Source organism: Dermacentor albipictus, chromosome 9, assembly GCF_038994185.2.
Source record: "Dermacentor albipictus isolate Rhodes 1998 colony chromosome 9, USDA_Dalb.pri_finalv2, whole genome shotgun sequence".
Lineage (NCBI taxonomy): Eukaryota > Metazoa > Arthropoda > Arachnida > Ixodida > Ixodidae > Dermacentor > Dermacentor albipictus.
Window position 1 is genome coordinate 109,827,625 of NC_091829.1, and position 18,844 is coordinate 109,846,468.

Here is an 18,844-nt window from a genome sequence, read left to right on the forward strand (position 1 = left end):
GCATGCAGGTCTGCCAGATGGTACACTCAGCTGCTTCATAAGGATCTGAGTGATTCAGAGCATGCTCTAAATCGGAATTGGAGAAAAGCTTGCCCGAGCTGCTTTGCAGAGCAGTCGGAGGCCAGAAGTGGAGAAACATCAGTACTTTGTCAGTTGTAGACATGGCAAATAAACAAAGTGTACGCCCTCTGCTACCACTGCGGCAGATGCCACGGCAACAATTTAAGTTGCAACAGCCAAATTACCATAAATTACAGTCGAATCCACTTATAACAATATTCAAGTTCCACAAAAATTCCATTGTTGTAACCGATAATTGTTATAACCTGATCGCATGAAAAAATCAAAATAGGGAGTGGCAGAGCTGATGTCAGAAAACTATAATGGTGGGGAGGCCAATGCCTCTCCCCACCACCTTCCTCCATCCGGCTGCTGATTGTATTCACTCATTTAACTGTTTCCTGGGTGCATGTAACAAGCTGCGACTATCAGCGTTAGAGAATGGCACTCCTATAACAACTGCAAAGAGGGGTCATGGGTGGCAACCGATATGCGAGCACTGCTGAGGCACCGCTTTGGTGGCCCCAAAAGGAGCCTTTTAAAGATTGCGAGAAGGCTGCTGCAGCAGCTTGTCAGTTTATAAAATCGAGAAGAAACGCTGAAACGAGATCGCCCCAAGCATCTCGCCATGCACTTCCCACTGGGTTGCGTGCGAAAACTCTATGTCCGTCAGCCATGCATGCTTTGTATAAAGCTTGCCGACATCCTTTTCCAAGGCATCCAGGTGCTCCACATAGTGCAGCAGAAGGTTCCTCGCGGAAACGAAGTCCTGGAGGGACTGAATCATCTGCCGGGCCTCCTGTGAGGACAACGTTGGGGCAGCCTGCCCTACTGCGTTATTGCTGCCGTCGTCGCCATTGCTATCTGATGCAGGCACGTTCGTGACGATCGCCATGTCTGTTAGAAGCACTTTGTTTTCAAATCTATAGCCATGTGCTTTCTTTTCACCGGCAACGTTTTACATTGCCAGTGATCAGCGGGCGGGTCAGCTAGCTTCCGTTTCGATGGCTAGTCAAATGAGACTGGGAAACCATGTGACCAGGAACGATTTTAATGCAACCAACAGAGACGAATGCGAGTGATTAAACTGTTTGCAGAACTGCGCTGAATGAAGAGCCAGCAAGCAACATGCAAGCAATCTGCGACAACTCTGTACGAACTGCCAGTGTTGTACAGTTGCTGCAGTCAAGGTCACATGCGATATCTGCTCTTTGCAGACTCATGACGGTGGGCAACATTGTAGGTACATCAAGTCGTGGGATATGCGAATGTGAAATGCCTCTGCAGTCTTGACCATCGCGATATGAGTATACTGAACCACAACACTGAGCAAAAGTTCATAAATAAGTTTTCTGTACTGCTGGCATTGTAAAAAAACGTGTTGAGGTTTCATTTTTGCATAATAAATATATGAATAACAGCCCTGAAAATAAACTGTTTCCTCAAAGGAAACTGTTTTCAACCTTGCAAGTACAGTTGTCCCCTCCATCTCTAAAGACCACAACTATTCGCATTGAACCAAAAGATTGGCATTTGCACCATCCTTACTACAGTCGAACCCCCAATACCAGTTTTAACACTAGTATATTGGTTGTAACGATGAAAAGCTGCTGCACCGTCAACTTTTGTATGTTTAATATGGGGAAATAACCTGCTTACTACAATGTCCCCATGCCGCAATATAAGTTGTAACGATTAAATCTGGCTGCTGGGTGTCCATGCCAAAAGGTAACGGAAGTCGAAATTCTTGAAAAGAAAAAAGAAAAAGTGAAATGCAAGCCGCTGCACGATCGCCTGCCACCCCAACTGCTGCCATGCGCTTCTCTCCATGAGAGATGCATGCCAGCATTGTGCGCCTCTCCCCCATCGCCCTTCCACCCCCCTGAACAAGAATGGGCTGCGCATATAGCTCTGCGCTGCGCCATCCTCCAAAACACGAATGGACCGCAGCAACTACACTGACAACACTGTCGGCACTGCTCCCAGATTGCTCGCTGGGCCCTCACAGTTCCTTAATGATTCTATAGCCCTTATTCTGCGCAATTCTGCTTACGGATTAAGTCACTCGTGCTTGTCTTTGGTTGTTGCTTCGAAGTCGTTCCTGGCCATATTGTTTCTCAGCCTCGTTTGACTCGCCGCTAAAACGGAAGATGGCTGATCCACCTGCCAATCATTGGCAATGCACGACATTGCTGGTGAAGAGAAAGCGCACTGCCACAGATTTAGAAACGAAGTGCTTCTGACCATTGAGATGATCGTCGCGAACATGCTTGCATCGGATAGCAACAGTGACTGCCACGATTGCAGCGCTGACGCGGTAGGGCAGGCTACCTCAGCGGTGACTTCTTAACAGCCGTGTTGTTACAGTTAACAGCATGTTGTTGATAGCCGCAGCTTGTTAACAACATATCATCGCAGCATGCAGGAAGCAGAGTTAAACAGCTAAACGAGTCAACACAATCAGAAGCCGGATGGAGAAAGGTGATGGGGGGCAGAACTGGGGCCTCCCCACCTTTGTAGTTTTCTTGGAACGGCTATGCTATCTCCCATTTTGATTTTTTCATGCAATCCGGTTATAACAATTATAGATTATAAGAATGGAATTTTCGTGGCACTTGAATGTTGTTATAAGTGGGCTCGACTGTATAGCAAAATGCTGCAGCATTTTTGTTCACTAACAAGTTTTCTGTTGCCAACTTCACTTCTTGCCTCTTGTTCTGCCTGTCTATCTGGGCACCTATCTAGTGGCGCATACCCGTTCTGGTGGGTTGGCCCAGAATGTTCACACCCCAGTGGCATGTCCCCAGTGAACCCAAGTTGCTGTGTAATCACCCACGAAGTAGAGGGAAAAGGCAAAGAAAGATTCGCTCCGAAAGCAGCAGGCAAAGAGTCTGTGGCTTGCACAGGCATGGAGAGAAAGTGTTGCCATTTCCAAGCTGTGAATAAACATGCCGAGGTTGGCGCACGCAGCCTTCCCTCGTGGTGGGTGAATGCATGCTTCGGTGCCACTGCGATGTTGCCTCGTGCCGGGAGACTTGTTACGTTCCTTGCAACCAACGGTGAGAACAACCACTGGCGCGTTTGTGCAGGTGCGGCTGGCGTCGTACCACGAGGCGTCGGCCTACCGCGACCACTTGCTGCACGGCTTTGTGCTGGTCTACTCGGCCCAGCGGCGGGCCTCCCTGGCGACCCTGAGTGCCTTTGCCAAAGGGCTGGCGGGCATGCCCATGCAGATAGTGGCCGTCACGGAGGCCGCCAGCGCTGCCTCGGCCTTCTTCTCGAGCGAGCTGGCCCAGCAGCTGATGCGCGACGGCAACGCCCTGGCCGACCAGCTGCAGGCCCACTTTGCCACCTCGTCGACGGCCGCCCCCCACAAGGGGGCCTTCTACCAGGCCTTCTTCAAGGAAGCCTGGGAGCGCAAGCCCCAGGTCGAGCGCGCCTTCTACCGCGACGAAGACGACGAGGACGACGACGACGAGGAGTCGCCCGAGGGCGGGGCCCCGCCTGTGCCCAGCCGCCAGGAGTCGTACCACCTTACGGGCGGGGGAGGACAGCACGACGGGTAGGCCCAGCACCGATTACATTGGCACCCTCCGCAGTGATTCGGTGGATATTATTTTGATTCCCAGCTGTAATGGGCCGCACTTTGATGAAGGCGGAATGTAATAACGCTCGTGTGCTTTGCTTTGGCTACTTGTTAAAAAACCGTAGTGAAACCTTGTTAATTTGCCCTCACTCATTCGGAAAATTGGATAATTTGTTCGTCTTCCGGTCCCATCAAATATGCGCATTATTTTATTCCAACAGACTCTCGTTAATTTAGATGCATTTGGCCACACACCGGTTAATTCAGATGACCCTCTGAGCGCACAGCACCACAAATGTGAGATGCAAGGGCAGTGCTAGCGACCAACCGAAATGGAAGCGGCAAGAGTATGCATTGCCATTAGTAATCAGCAGGAATTGTATGGGAAATACAGGAATGCCTTGTGTCTTTTTATTCTTGCATTTGCCACTGCACACACGACGCTGTGTTGGCTGTGTATTTTGAGAACTGCATGGTTGCCAGCCATGATCGCACCAATATTGACCACGGATTCCTTTGAAACAGTGGTGGCAAGCGGGGGTTTCATTTCAATTCTGTGCAAGGTACGTGCAGGACCACAAACATGGCACAAGTGTCCGGAAATCAAAAAACAGTTCTACTGTGCTGTTATTAAAGGGACAGACAACCGGTCAGGACATTGTGGTCTTCTCGTCCGCGACGCTCACGGCGCGCCGGACGACGACCACCGCGGGTTCGAGCAGTCCGCAGCCGCCATGCGTGCAGGACACCGCGCGCCCGCGCCTGCTCCGGCCCGCTCCGTGTACCGACGCGCAGCTGCGCGCGTACGCGCCCCGCCGGCCCCACAGCTTAGGGGAAGGCGAGACCGCGCGCGCGCAGCAAGGGAGACCCTAGGCAAAGCTCTCGAGAAGACAGAAAGTACATTTATTACACTGGGAGTCAATACAAACACACGTTTTAACATCACGACCGAATAGGAATCTGATTAGACAAAACGTGGCCGAATGGTCGCCGGTGGCCGCTAACGGCGCACCGCGACAGGGAGAGAAACAAAGAACAAAGAACCCCCAGCAGTAAGAATTTGCCTATCCTTAGGTCAGCGCCTGCCATCGTGCTCCCCACAGCAGAGAAAAGGGAAATAGAGAGAAACGACAGACGAACAGACGGGGGCACGATCGGCAGACGCTGCCTCAGGACATCGAGACGACGGAAGAATGCGCGCACGCCCGCCGAGGCCGGGACCCCGACGAGTCGAAGTAACCATCGGCCGGCGGCGGACAAAGGGGGCCGCCGGGCCGCCGCCGACAGAGAGGAACACGTACGCACCTTCCGACGCCCCGATGTGGTCTCCCCGGGACCCGTCTTGCGCGCGCTTACCCGGAGTGCCTGCAAGCCGGGCCCGAATCCCGCCAAAATCTCGGCCAATAGGCAAAGCCTGTGGACCTTCGCGTGGGCGGGGTGACAGCAGAGCGACAGTGTTTTATGACCCGCTGCCACCCCGTCCAGGCAAGGAGGAGAGGGACACGGAGCCCCCCGGCAACACAACGCAATGGCTCCACAGAACCACCGCGAAAGCCAGGAACCCCACATCCCTCCCCCCTTAAATGCTCCCTACCAATGCAAGGCTGGTGGCTCCGATGTCAGCCAAAGAAGAAAAGAAAACAAAGAACAAAGAAATAGTAATTACATTGCCAACACCGGAGCCACCCATTGGCAGTCCGAACCTAAAATCACCAGCCCCCCAAAACATAAACAAAAAGACATCAAAGGAAGAAAAGCAAGCTACTAGAACAAATCAAATAGGGACGTCTGAGCTACACAACACCAACACAAAAGAAAGTCCACACGAACCCACGCCCCAACGCGAACATGCAAAACAAAAGCATCCACTGAAGAAAAGGCAAGAGCAACAACAAAAGACAAACTCTCAGAGACATAATGACATTCCGACACAAACAGCGGACAAGGGAAAATAACAAAACATTGGCCTATACAAGCAATCAAAACAAAAGAGAATAACAAAAGGTTCAGAAGACGTACAGAGAATGTCCGCGCTAAGAATCTCCGGTGAGCACGAACAAATACCACATGCCACGCGTGCAACTCCAAGCCGCTCTAACAGCGTCCGGCAACGGCCTCTGGGTCCGGTGCCTCTGGCGGTGTCCGCTCCATGGTACAGCCATGGTCCGCGCCAATCGTCGTGGCCGCACAGCCCGATCCGCAGCCTCGCCGTCGCCAGTCTTCGATGGAGGTCGACGTCACCCGTAGACGCAATACGCCAGCGAAAACACACGCGAAACACCCTCTAAACGCAAAACACATTGACACAGATAAATGACTAACATAAAAGCAACACGAACCATACCTAAGAAAACACATACACAAAAGCAAAACGAAGGCGGCTAGGTAAGACACAGAGAAACGAGTAGCCTAACAAAGCAGCACTGAACAAAGGGAAAACAAGGACAGAGAAAGACGGATAGCAGCCTGCCTGATTTCAGCGAAGTGGATAGATGAGAGCTTTTTGAACAGAAAGGGGTGGCTGATCCAAGGTGGTGGATCCGCATAGGCATGCCTCATCTCAGTATAGATGGTTACTCCGTCTGAGTTCAGCCGGACACAGTAAACGTGGTCTTCACTAGCGCGATGACATACGACTTCGACGCTAGCGGAAATTCCTTCCACGGACGCACACTGTTCATCCGCGACACCAATCAAAATTGACTTCGAATACGCGACTATGTGATGAACAGATGTGGAAGGTTCGGCGATAGACGAAGAGTCGCTCCACGCCGGGCCAAGTCACAGCGCGAATCGATTTTAACGAAAACCTTGGCGCTGTGATGACCGTGCGATACTTGCCGGAGTGGCGCTAAATCGCGTTTCTCCGGCGCATGGGGTTGCCACCTTAAACGCAGCTTCCACATTGCAGTGTTAGCGGGTGGCACGCGATCTTCCTCGGCCGAGCTCGTTGTGACCCCGCAGAGCGAACCCACCCGGGGCAACAGCGACACACGCTGTATCCGGCCCCGCGCGCCCGTTGCAATACAAGCAACGCTACGGCGCCCGCGCCCGTGCAATACCAGCCACGTTCCGGCGCTCCGCCTCCCTGAGGCCGTCGAAGAACTATTTACAATTATTTACAAACGGGTCACTCTGCGGTCCCTTCGGCGCTCTTCGGGCCGTTTAAAAAAAAATAGAAAAAGACAATTCCGACGCCCTTTGTTGGGGGTGCCGGGTTTCGCTCCCCCCCGGCTGGCTTTCCACCCGGGCTGTCCTCCCCGTCATCGCCGCGGGGTAGCGGGGGAGCGTCCCCTTCTGCGCGCGCGACGGAGGGATGTCCGGGGCGCTTGCCTCTTCGCGGAGCGGGCCTGTTTCGTGGCCTTTGTCTCCGCTCGGCTATGCGCTGCCAGCTTTGCCCTCAATTGGTGGTGCAGAAGGCACCACCACTAACCCGTCTGCCTAAATGGAGATTTTCGGTGACAGAGGGCCTAATAATAGTGCGTCAGCTATCATGGCTTGAATTTTGCGAGGAAAGGCGCGCATCAACTGAGAACTGCCGGGCATGCCACTGAGCCGCGCCAACAATAGCAAAACCGAGAACTTCCGCAGAGTTAGCCGGCCTTAGAGGCACTGTACCCGAGCAGTCCGCGCAATTAGCAGCCGCCAGAATGGTAATGATGCTAGAGACCCATGAAAATCCGTCGGACTCACCGAATCGTTGAGCAGATGGAAGGACGGAAAAGTCAGCCCTCCCGGTACGAATCGGCGAGACCTCCGGCCCCGCATGGTCTCCACAATCGATGACGACTGCAGCATCTTGGCGGCCACTTGACTCCTTTCCTCGTCCGCGCTTCGCAGCGAGGAACTTCGAAGCGGTGGTCCGATACGCTTACCACGCTACATTTACAGAGGCAAGGTATGACAGAAAGAGCGAGAGGAAAATAGAGGAATTCGGCACACGGGGGAGAGACATGGCTCGGTTAACAAAGCACGTTCGCAACGCAACCTCAGCAACGCAGCGGCCCGCACACTTGGCCAGAGGCTGATTGGGCCCCTGGCCCCACGTTGGGCGCCAATTTGTGGTCTTCTCGTCCGCGACGCTCACGGCGCGCCGGACGACGACCACCGCGGGTTCGAGCAGTCCGCAGCCGCCATGCGTGCAGGACACCGCGCGCCCGCGCCTGCTCCGGCCAGCTCCGTGTACCGACGCGCAGCTGCGCGCGTACGCGCCCCGCCGGCCCCACAGCTTAGGGGAAGGCGACACCGCGCGCGCGCAGCAAGGGAGACCCTAGGCAAAGCTCTCGAGAAGACAGAAAGTACATTTATTACACTGGGAGTCAATACAAACACACGTTTTAACATCACGACCGAATAGGAATCTGATTAGACAAAACGTGGCCGAATGGTCGCCGGTGGCCGCTAACGGCGCACCGCGACAGGGAGAGAAACAAAGAACAAAGAACCCCCAGCAGTAAGAATTTGCCTATCCTTAGGTCAGCGCCTGCCATCGTGCTCCCCACAGCAGAGAAAAGGGAAATAGAGAGAAACGACAGACGAACAGACGGGGCCACGATCGGCAGACGCTGCCTCAGGACATCGAGACGACGGAAGAATGCGCGCACGCCCGCCGAGGCCGGGACCCCGACGAGTCGAAGTAACCATCGGCCGGCGGCGGACAAAGGGGGCCGCCGCCGACAGAGAGGAACACGTACGCACCTTCCGACGCCCCGATGTGGTCTCCCCGGGACCCGTCTTGCGCGCGCTTACCCGGAGTGCACGCAAGCCGGGCCCAAATCCCGCCAAAATCTCGGCCAATAGGCAAAGCCTGTGGACCTTCGCGTGGGCGGGGTGACAGCAGAGCGACAGTGTTTTATGACCCACTGCCACCCCGTCCAGGCAAGGAGGAGAGGGACACGGAGCCCCCCGGCAACACAACGCAATGGCTCCACAGAACCACCGCGAGAGCCAGGAACCCCACAACATGAATTCTGATAACCTCGATGATGGAATGATTCCCTATCGTAGTGGCTAAAACGAGCCATGTTTTTCTCATTAAACGTGGATTTATATCTTTAGTTAATCACTAAAAGTCACAAAAAATTACCTTCGGCACCTCACGTGGCAAAATCATGAAGCTGCATAAGAGGTCCACCACGTGACCTGCTAGTAGTGTACGTGATTCCTGGTTTTTTTATTAGTATTGAAATGCAGTCTACTTATTATTATAAGTTTTGCCTGACTTACACTGTGCAGATAAGCTTTCGTTTGGAATGATCAGAAAAGTGGCGCTGCCTGCACCTTCGTTTTCAGTGAGTTGGCTTGGCTCGTCTATCGACACAACGACTATGGGGGCCAGCCAGCCACGATGTAGGTGTGTACTTGGGGAAAAACCCAGTACCTATATAAGAAATGTCTTTACAACAATAATGCGAACTTATTGCACCAGACAGACAGACAGACATACAACAAACTTTATTTAATCCTGAGGAGCTACTGTCAGGACCTCCTAACGGGAGGCCATTGTAGCCGCTGGCCGCGCCCACGTAAAGGACAGAATGCCGTGACGCTTCGCTCTTTCCTGGGCCCTCTGGATAGCCTGGGCTTGCTTTCGGAGTACCGTGCTTCTGATGGCCTCCTCCCATTCGGCTTCGCTGGAGAGGAAGTCGTTAGGCAACGCGGGACATCGCCAGAGCATGTGAGCCATTGAGCAAAAGGTTTCAGTGCAGTCGGGACAACTAGGGTCCACATCCGAGTACATCCTACTGAGGAATCCCCGCGACGGGAAAGATCCAGTCTGCAGCATTCTAAGTGTAGCTGACTGACCTCTACTGAGCTTCGGGTGAGGCAGAGGATAAATTCTCCGATCAAGTTGGTAATGTTCAGTAATTTCATTAAATGTGAGGAGTGGATCGTTCTGCTGAGTTCCTTCCTGCCCCTCTGAAGCCTCCAGACTGTCGCGGCGCGTGAGTTCTCGCGCACGGTCGTGGGCACCAGCTTTTTATTTTCAAAAGTGATTGCAAAGGTCAGAACATAGGAGGTTCAAAACAGCTCCCGTGTATGATTATCCCTATGACGGTATAAAATTTTTGTTTTTTCTAGAAGCGGAAGGCACACCTTTTTTGTCTCTTTTTCACAACCCCGGCAATGTTTTGCTACGTGGGAATGCTCGTCAGATGACCGATTCTTAAAATGTTCTTTTAAACGGATATTAATACAGTCAACGACCAATTTTTCGGACCCTCTAGGGAAAGTAAAAACGTCCGAAAATTCAGGCAGTCCGAAAAAATGAATGCATGCAAAAAACCGCACCTTTTTTTCTTTTTTTTCTCGGATCTAGAGGTAAAGGGCGAAGTACCAGGCTTCCGAAACCCTGCCAAAGCATCAATGAAGGTGCTATAAAAAGAGGCGTTCAAAAACTCTGTATGCAGCCGACTGCCGGTTTATTATGTACATGTGCATCGTTGGGCAGCCACTGTTATTGCTGCAGTGGCTTGAAGAACTTGTTGATTGTTTGGACAGCGTTCGCCTCGATCTGAGCAAGGGTCATGTCAGCACTTTACACCGATGAAAAAGTCAACAGTGCTCGCGTCAAGTCGGCGCTTGTAGGCGGCGCAGGCATTGGCTCCTCATTTTCAACATCGGAGTCTTCTGAATCTCCCACAACTTGACGGACTATTCCCTCGTCGGTCAGTTTTGCGCAGAAGTTGAGCTCGTGAGCGTCGACAAACTGTTCAAAAGTTATTTCCGTGGCTACGGTACTGCTTTCCACACTTCGATGCCATCGGCGAGGTCGACGAAGATGGAGTGGGGGCCATCGAAGGCAAGCGAAATCCTCAAGTTGCAAACAGTGAAGTTCGTTGACGAGCGTCGAAACACCTAGGCCTAGAGTCGCAGAGCACACTTCACAAAACAGCGCAACCACACACCACGCTAGCCAAAACGTGGCCTGCGCAAACAAACGAAATAGCGCCGCTCCAGAAACTCCGCCGGAGGCGAAAGTGCGGAAATTTGCGGCGTTGAACATAGCCAGCGTGGCCAGACCAAATCGGTGTGTGATGGCTAGATTCAGCTAGTTGTGGTTCAAAGCGGCGATATGCTTCGGCAGCAAGTCGATTTCCTTCGCAAGGGCGCTGCGCGAGGAGCCAAAGGACCTTCCGTCGCGTCAAAAAGTCCGGAAAATTGGACAGCGGGGGGTTCGAGCGTCGGAAACTTCAGATGTCCTTATACATTGATTCTATGGGGCTCGTGGCGGTGCCGCGAAGACGTCCAAAATATTAGGCATATCCGAAAATTTTAGCATCTGAAAATTCAGTCGACTGTACAGTGTCCGGTCTGACCGACATTAACAAAGCCGCACGAGAAAGGTAATTTGTTGGTAATTTGTTCCCCGCCCGTGCAGGGAACAAACTGTGTTCTGTGGCTTACATGGCAAACAAAAGGGCTGTCTCTAGGTGCCTTTTCAATATTTCTCAGGACCTGTGCACACAAACGGGCCATTTTTAAAGGAGCAGAAAACACTACATTGACCCCATAACGTTGCACCACGTTCTTCAAATTGTGCGACACCTTATGTTGGTGAGGGATCACAGCATGTCACTTACTTCCTGGTTGTTGTCTTGAGGTGAAGCTGTGACGTTACACTTAACTTTCTTAATCAATTTTTTGCAAGTCGCTGCTACCACAGAGCTTAGATAACCTGCTGTATTTAGTCTAACCATTTGATGTTCAACACTCTCCGCTACTGTGTGGCCGCATGACTTCATCAGGGCAGCACCAATGCTGTTTTTCGCTGTTTTTGAATGACCCGAAGGAAAACTTAACGGTGCTTTCGTGGATCTGGGAAAAAATGGTATTGCATAAAACAAACATAAAACAAATCCTCGACATCTATGCTGAACGCATTGCATCCGCCTGGGTTTGTATCCTGTAAGTACCGTACCACTGCAGTGGGATTGGGTATCAAGAGCGGATATCTCCGTACGGGGGTTATGGAGGTTGTAGATCCGTTTTTTTTTAGTTTTGCCTGAAAGGGTAAGCCATGATGGTGATAACAAAGAGACAACTACACAAGTGAGGGTCATAGTTTTATTGGTTTCACGCGCGCTCAAGCAAACATGTACTGGTCTTACATTATGACCATGAACTCCCTGTCACAATGTGAGTGACAAGCTTTGCACCTTGTTTTGGAAACTTGACATTACGCGACACTCAACACAAGATGTGCAGAAACACAATGAGCATCAAAGCACCAACCGTCTCGGGTCTCCGTTGCCGCAGTTTACCTCCTCACATGAGGAGGAGACCCGCATGCTGGAGCTAGAGGGCAGATTGGCATGTGGTCCTGCCCCCCCTCCCTCCCCGTCCCCTCCCAGCACAACACTGCACAACTGTCACTGACCTGCAAGGCGTTTACGGTGCAGATATTGAAGCACAGCAGTTTCAGTCTGAGATGGCGTGCTAGCATGAATTCACCGAAGATGGCAACAATAGTCCCAGGTCGTCTCTCTTTTGCTGCGCAGTGTACAGCATTGTATGCGTGCTTGTTGCGCCCTTTTCACATCGAGTCCCACCTGGCCACAACAACAGCCAGGAGAGCACGGTCTAGCTAACACGGCGGTACAAAATGCAGACCTGTTCACATGATGGCATTGCCATGGTACCAGGCCTATGCAGCTGCACACACGAGCACACACCACCATGACAAAACCAGCATTGTGCCCTGACAACATAGTCGCTACAGCAGAAAATACCGCGCGACTTCCTCCACTTTTCTCCTAGCGCGCAGACTTTGTAGGGCCTCTTCTCAATAAATTTTTCCAACGTGACAAATGGCGAAGCAATGTTTCCTGTCTACTGCGTCCTGGTGTGTGCGCTTGTGACGACTTTGCTGCCACTCAGTTTTTCATGTGGGAGGACGCTTTAAATAATTTTTGCCTCGGTCGACATTTCTATACTTTTTTTTTGCTAGATTTACTAGCCGTACAGGCTCCCACGTACATGCTTAAAATGGCTGAAAACTTGCTATCGAAACCATGTCACAAAATTACTTAGTTTGATAAAAAAGAGATACAGTTGAACTTGGCAATAATGAAATCAGGGAGGGGAGGGGAACGCTGTGAGGTCTCACCCGTATTCTTGGGACATAGGGACGACGATACAGTGGTACAAACAGTCACAAGGGCATTTATTGCACCTTTCATGCCCCAATGCCTGCTAGCTAAATTACTATCCCCAGAACTTGCCAATGGTTGGGCGACAAATACAGGAAGTGCGACTCACCGTGACTGGAGATCGAACGGATACGTTTGGCCCATGCTGGCCACCAACGCCAACGTTGTTGGCGTTGGTGGCCACCGTCCACATGACTGTACACGCCAACGTTGTTGGCGTGTAGTCATGTGGACGGTGGCACATTCACCAAGGCCTTGCGAGACGGTCTCTTAGAAGCATAGATCGGCGCACCATGTGGTCTGGGTCCGCGCTGCTCGCCGACCCCGACCCAAAGAGGTACAGCCTTCTCTCTTTTGCGCCCAAGTAACCTTGCCGTTAGGTGCCATTAGCATCGCGACACCTGCGCCATCTCTCGTACTTCTCTGCAAGCACACCAACTGTCATCAGCGCTTAGCTACGGGGAGAATATGCATTACAAGACCCGCCAGAGCTGGGCTGGGAAAACAACATCACTATGAGTGTTGAGCATCCCCACAACGTGAAAAAATTTGCTTTCGCAAGAATTTCGTTATTGTGGAACGTGACACCACAGATGGGTAACGCGTCGCAGAATGAAATTTTACTGTAAAAATTCTGTTGACCTACTTTGGCAAGCTTGCTCGAGGATATAGAACCGCATTGCCGACAGTACAAAGTGCGCCGCATGCGTCGATCAGCAGTGGCAGCACTGCCATGAAGCAGCATTCTTGGTCAATTGCTTTCCTAGATAGGATCATTGATGCGAGATTTTGCATAACCTGACACTGGACTCAGAGCAACAGCGCTCCACGCATGCAGCAGCATTTCTCCAGCACACGCTGTTGCCCGTAGGCGCCAACACGTCCAGTGCCAAGCGCGAAAGGATCGTATCTTGTAAAGCCAAAGGCTGTCGATTAACATTGTGGCCCCTTCGGGCAAATCTGTCTGGTGCTGAATCGGGTTGCGATGCCTGTCGGGTGGCACCAAAACCAGCATTCTTGAAGCAAGAAATGAGCATTCCCAGACAATTGCTCAGTCACGCCTCGATGCGTGGCACTCCATGTTGTGGCCGCCATCTGAAGCACCATAAACAATCCCATGTTGGTGGGACGTGGATTTCCTTGCTTTTTCTGCATTTTTCTTGCTGAGGTGCACATTATGTACTGGACTACGTGTGCAAGAACCGTTGTCACATGTCGGTAGCAGCACACTGCTGCTTCAAATGAGTGATCAACAAACAAGATGGCGGCCATGATGTGTTTCCGGCGCAGTCATTTCCGGCGCTTGGTTGTTTTTGTAAACAAAATGGCGGCAACCACGCAAGTGTAATGTGGTGGTATTATATGTAAATTTAGCGCAAAGCAATTGCATTTGAGCCCATTTTGAAGCCTACTAGCCTTGCGCGAGTAAGTAATATGCGCGGTTACGTTCCGGAAAATTTCGTTGATGCGGGATTTTAGTACAGCGACATTTCATTGTCGAGTGGTATGAAATGCATTGAATCCTATTGGCGTTAGTTGGGGATACGAAAATATTTCATTGTTGCTAGAATTTCATAGTCGCAGGATTTCGTTATGGCGGGTTTGGAGCGTAAATAATTCGTCAGTGCACCAACATCAGGAAATGAATATAGTTTGTTATATCACAAATTTTGTTAGATCGAGATTTGTTATATCGAAGTTTGACTGTAGTAACTTTTTGCCGCATACCAGTGATGGTTTTCGTGCCGAGGAAGTGGATGGGTCATGACGTCTTGGTGCAGTGTGAACCACATCCCATGTGCAAGTGGGGCCACACAGAGCAGCGGTGCATATTTTGCCGCATGCAGAATAAGATTTTTCATTTGTAGGCCACCACCTGTGGCCAACGTCCTTCCTTGTGGCATTAGTGTGCATTCGCTGTTTTTTTTTACTGTATGACCGTGTTCCGAACAACGGTGACCACTTTCTTTTTCTTGACCTGCTCAGGCTGTCGGGCGAGGGCTTGTACGAGCAGCTGCCATCGGAAGGGGGCTCCTCGTCATCCCCCCCTGGCCGAGGGGGTGCTTCCCTGAGCAGCGACAATGAGGCGCCACCCGAGAATGGCACGGACCACCTAGTAAGGCCCTCCCAACTGCGCAAGCGCCGGAGCTTACAGGCTGGTACGTACCCGAATCTCTCTGGCCTGGCGTTGCACTTTAGCCAACTGCCTTGCAGCACAAAACTAGCATTACTAGCACATTCAGGGCTATCTGGTTTTGAGCAACATTTACAGCCAAGGCAGAAATTGGACAGTACATCATAATCTAGCACACACCCAAAAAATGAACCTTACCACGCTGGCCGCTCCTATATGTAAAGTACGTCCCCTAGTGTGCCAACTTCTATCAAAAGGCACTGAAATGTTCCCTGGATTACCAAAATTAAGGTCTCTGTAAATGTTCTTGACCGCAGGGGCAAATTCTGCCAAGTCTCCAGTGTAGGCACTTGTTGCTGCTGGATTCAGCTTTGTTTTGAGGAAGTGCTGAAAGGTCTTGTGAAGGCCTCGGTGTGAAGCACCTGTAGCAGTAAAAATGTAGTTCAGTGCCATCTGTCCATTTCCCTTGCTCTGCATGGCATGTACCGTACGAACGTTGGTCTCGAAAGGGTTGCCATTGCTAGTGACACCGCCAACTCGTCGCAGATTTCATATTGAGCAATGTTGGCCGCAGTTGCGGCATTGCACCTTTAGTTTTATGGCCACATCATACTCCTGTGTGTCCCGTTTTATCTTCACAGCTCCACGACACACTTGGCAAGCAGTAAATTTCATTAACGTGTTCACCATATTGAGGTCGACAATAGTGTACGTCGTGGTCTACGCACTTTCATTACAGCATTCACTTGCCTGCATTGGCAAAGCCAGGTGGGATTGGGGGGTCGAACTCCCCCTTTTCCACGGAAGGGAAAGTTTCAGGAGGCGGGCTCAGAAAGAGGGACATGTATGGAAGGGAAACGTTGAATGTGAAAGCAACGTCAAGGGCGATCCCCTCTCCCATGCACATGCATAAAACGTCCTCACTGTCGCACCAGAAACAATTAGGCAAAAAGTGCTCTCGTGTGATTGTGGAAGAAGTGACTACATTAGTGCTTGTTGGAGAAAAGGTAATTTTGGTGGCCGCACTGGCGATGGCTGACACCTGAACATTACCCAGAAAGGGGCTGGTGCAATGATGACCGAACAGAAAGGAAGTACAGAGTGGGGAGCAAAAAAAGTGAGGAGCTACTGGTTTAGGGGCCTTAGCCTTGTTCATGGCCATTACCGTATTTACTCTCATAATGATCGCTCTCGCGTAATGATCGTACCTCTGAATTTTGCCGTCCAATTCGATTTCTTTTCTTTCCTGTGTAGATCGCACCCCGAACTTGTCGCAGCGATATGGCGTCTGCCAAGTCTAGCTAATGATGATCGCGCTTACCATCTGTCGAATGGTCTCAAATGCTGTGCGAAGAACTCTCGAAGACATACCAAACTGTCTGCACGTACCAAACATTCTTAAGCAGATGCCCCATTCCATTCCTTTCCTCACGTTCGGCACTTCCATGACAAACAAAAGCTACAACCAAACCTTGGCTTTATCATTTGTAGGCTTCATAATGGTTTTGGTCAACAACAACAACAACAACAACAAAAAGGCGCCTTTCGATTTTTCTCGTCTGCACTCGTGGGCACGCAACAAATCGCGAGCTGCAGTGATAGTGGCCACGTTTACACTGATGTGTTAGAAGTGTACCCTATTTATGTGCCGACGCTTGTAACACAGCTAAGATACTCACCCGCCCTTACCAGAGACGTGCCGTATTAGGATAGTAGTGAAGACAAACGCCGTAGTTTCCGCAGCATACCCGCCATGTGTTTCTATGTCACTGGCAGCTAAGCATGCCCATCTCTTTCTGTCCCCTCAAAGTGGACATGGCTACGTTATTGTTGCAAACTTGCTGATATTAACGATATTATTCATTACTGATACGGAAGAAACTGTTTCAATGTGCGTAATGTACTCACGAGAAGAAAAAAAGTCACGTTCAGCGCGTTCGGCTTGTACCGCCGGCCGCCATTTTTGTTTAGGTGTCCCGCAGTACATACAGCTGTTGTCATCCTGCAGCAAATGCAGGATGAAAAAAACAATTTTTTTTTGCAGAAAATTTACCTCACATAATGATCGCACCCCTGAATTTGCGTCAATTTTTTAAATCAAAAAAGTGCGATCATTATGCGAGTAAACACGGTATGTGAGTAAATACAGCATCTAGGCGTTTTCAAAGTGAACACACAAGTTCATCTGCGTCACGGCTCCCACCAGGTGCGCATGCCCATGACAAGCACATTGGCGATTACGGGAGCAGTAAGGGAGAAGAATTTTATTGAATGGTAATTGACAAGGACGCAAAAAGCTGTATGAAGTTACTACACATTTTTCTTTGATGAAAGAATGATGACATTACCATTCTCTGGAGAACGAGCAGTCCTTGTTTTGGGATTCTTACCAGCTGCGCAAGCAAAGTGCACCACTGGTGAATTAATGAAAAGTTGAATTTTAATATAACGAAATTTCACTATAAGGTATAAAAGTGCTCACTTCGCCGACTTCGTTATATTGGGTATTAACTATACTTATTGACGAGACGAGCTGTTATAAGCATGTAGTTTCGTACAATAATTACGAGAGGGAAGCGGGGCGCTAGTGCCTACAGGAGCTGGAAGCAGGGAGGTTCAGCCTGCAAGGGGGACTTGCCTAAACTTCGTCCTTCTGGCTTTGAGCAGCTTTGTGACTTTGCAGTCTGATCATTTAAGAAAGTACTGTGTTATAAATGATTTAATTATTAAAATTCTCTGACAGCAGGATTCGAACACGGGACCCTTAGCACAAAAGCTGGAAACGATTACGTCACGGACGAATGCGTCGACAAGTGGCATAGAACACGCTTAAACATTTCTCGCAGGCGAGCCAATGCATTCTTGGGACTTGGGGTAGCGTTTAGGCAAGGAATCCTTTGGGGACAGGGATGAGTACATCCGGGAGTAGGAGCAAAAGAAAAAGGGTTTGTCTTACATTACTACATTGGCTCTAGATATGGAAGCCCCCTCCACGTAGGAGCACTTTAAATGCCTTAGCTCATTGCATGTCTTAGCACACCTCGGCATATGTCAGGAGATGCATGTCAGCAGACATCAGGGCACACACTGCACCTAAGGTATCTGCTTTTAAAGCAGTTCATTTCCCTATACGAAGGAATTTGGTGACCTTGTCGTGGCCTATCAGAGGAGTCGTACTGTTAACTGAACTCCACCCAAGATGTCGCACCGTTCCGCCAGACGCCACCTCCTATGTTGCACCCTCGCTGCCGCATATGGCGCAACTGCATGCAATCTGGGAAACCGAGGTGGTCTCGATTCCCACCGTAGCCTTCAACATTTCGTTCTTTCGTCAATTGGTTCAGGTTGTTGGGATCAGTTGGTAGAGGGGTCTTCGCAGTAATTACCGCCTCCACGGAGGGCGACGTTTGTTGTTGCCTCGAAGTGAGCCCCTTTGTTTGCTGGTCAGAGTCTATGTCGGGCCCCATCGTCGTCTGGGCACGCGCTGATGACAGGTCGGCCTTGTGGGAAACGTCCAAGCAGTGCTCGTCGCAGTACTGAGACATGAGACCATTAAGATGTTTGGCGTGTTTCTATGTGAGCACCTCAACAGGCAGAACTGCTGCAATTACTAGCAATTATGTGTGTTTGCAGAGTTTTATTGCCTTCTGCGTTTAGAAAACTCTGGGCTGCTTGGAAATTCAGGCCAATGAAAGCAGATAAAACATATAATAAATAAAGCCACAATAACGTCTATAGCCGCAAGCACAGAAATCAGATAAATCCTTCTACTAACCATCATTGCCAGGGTTCCCTCTAGTATAATTATTTTAGGAGACTCTGTGATAACAGGTGATGCTGCTTTGAGCACCTGCATTAGGTGGTAGCTACAGCAGGATACCTACAATCATTCCACATAGCAGCCTCGGGAAT

At 50.6% G+C, this 18,844-nt stretch overlaps 1 protein-coding gene across 15 annotated transcripts in view; it reads left to right on the top strand.

The window, feature by feature from the left end:
- RhoGAPp190 (Rho GTPase-activating protein 190) overlaps positions 1-18,844 on the top strand; it is a 111,571-nt gene that overhangs the window by 38,485 nt on the left and 54,242 nt on the right. For all 15 annotated transcript variants that reach the window (XM_065426117.2, XM_065426116.2, XM_065426128.2 and 12 more), the window contains exons 8-9: positions 3,150-3,622; positions 14,785-14,957. In XM_065426117.2, coding sequence (XP_065282189.1) covers positions 3,150-3,622; positions 14,785-14,957 — 646 coding nt within the window. The remainder of the gene's footprint in view (positions 1-3,149; positions 3,623-14,784; positions 14,958-18,844) is intronic.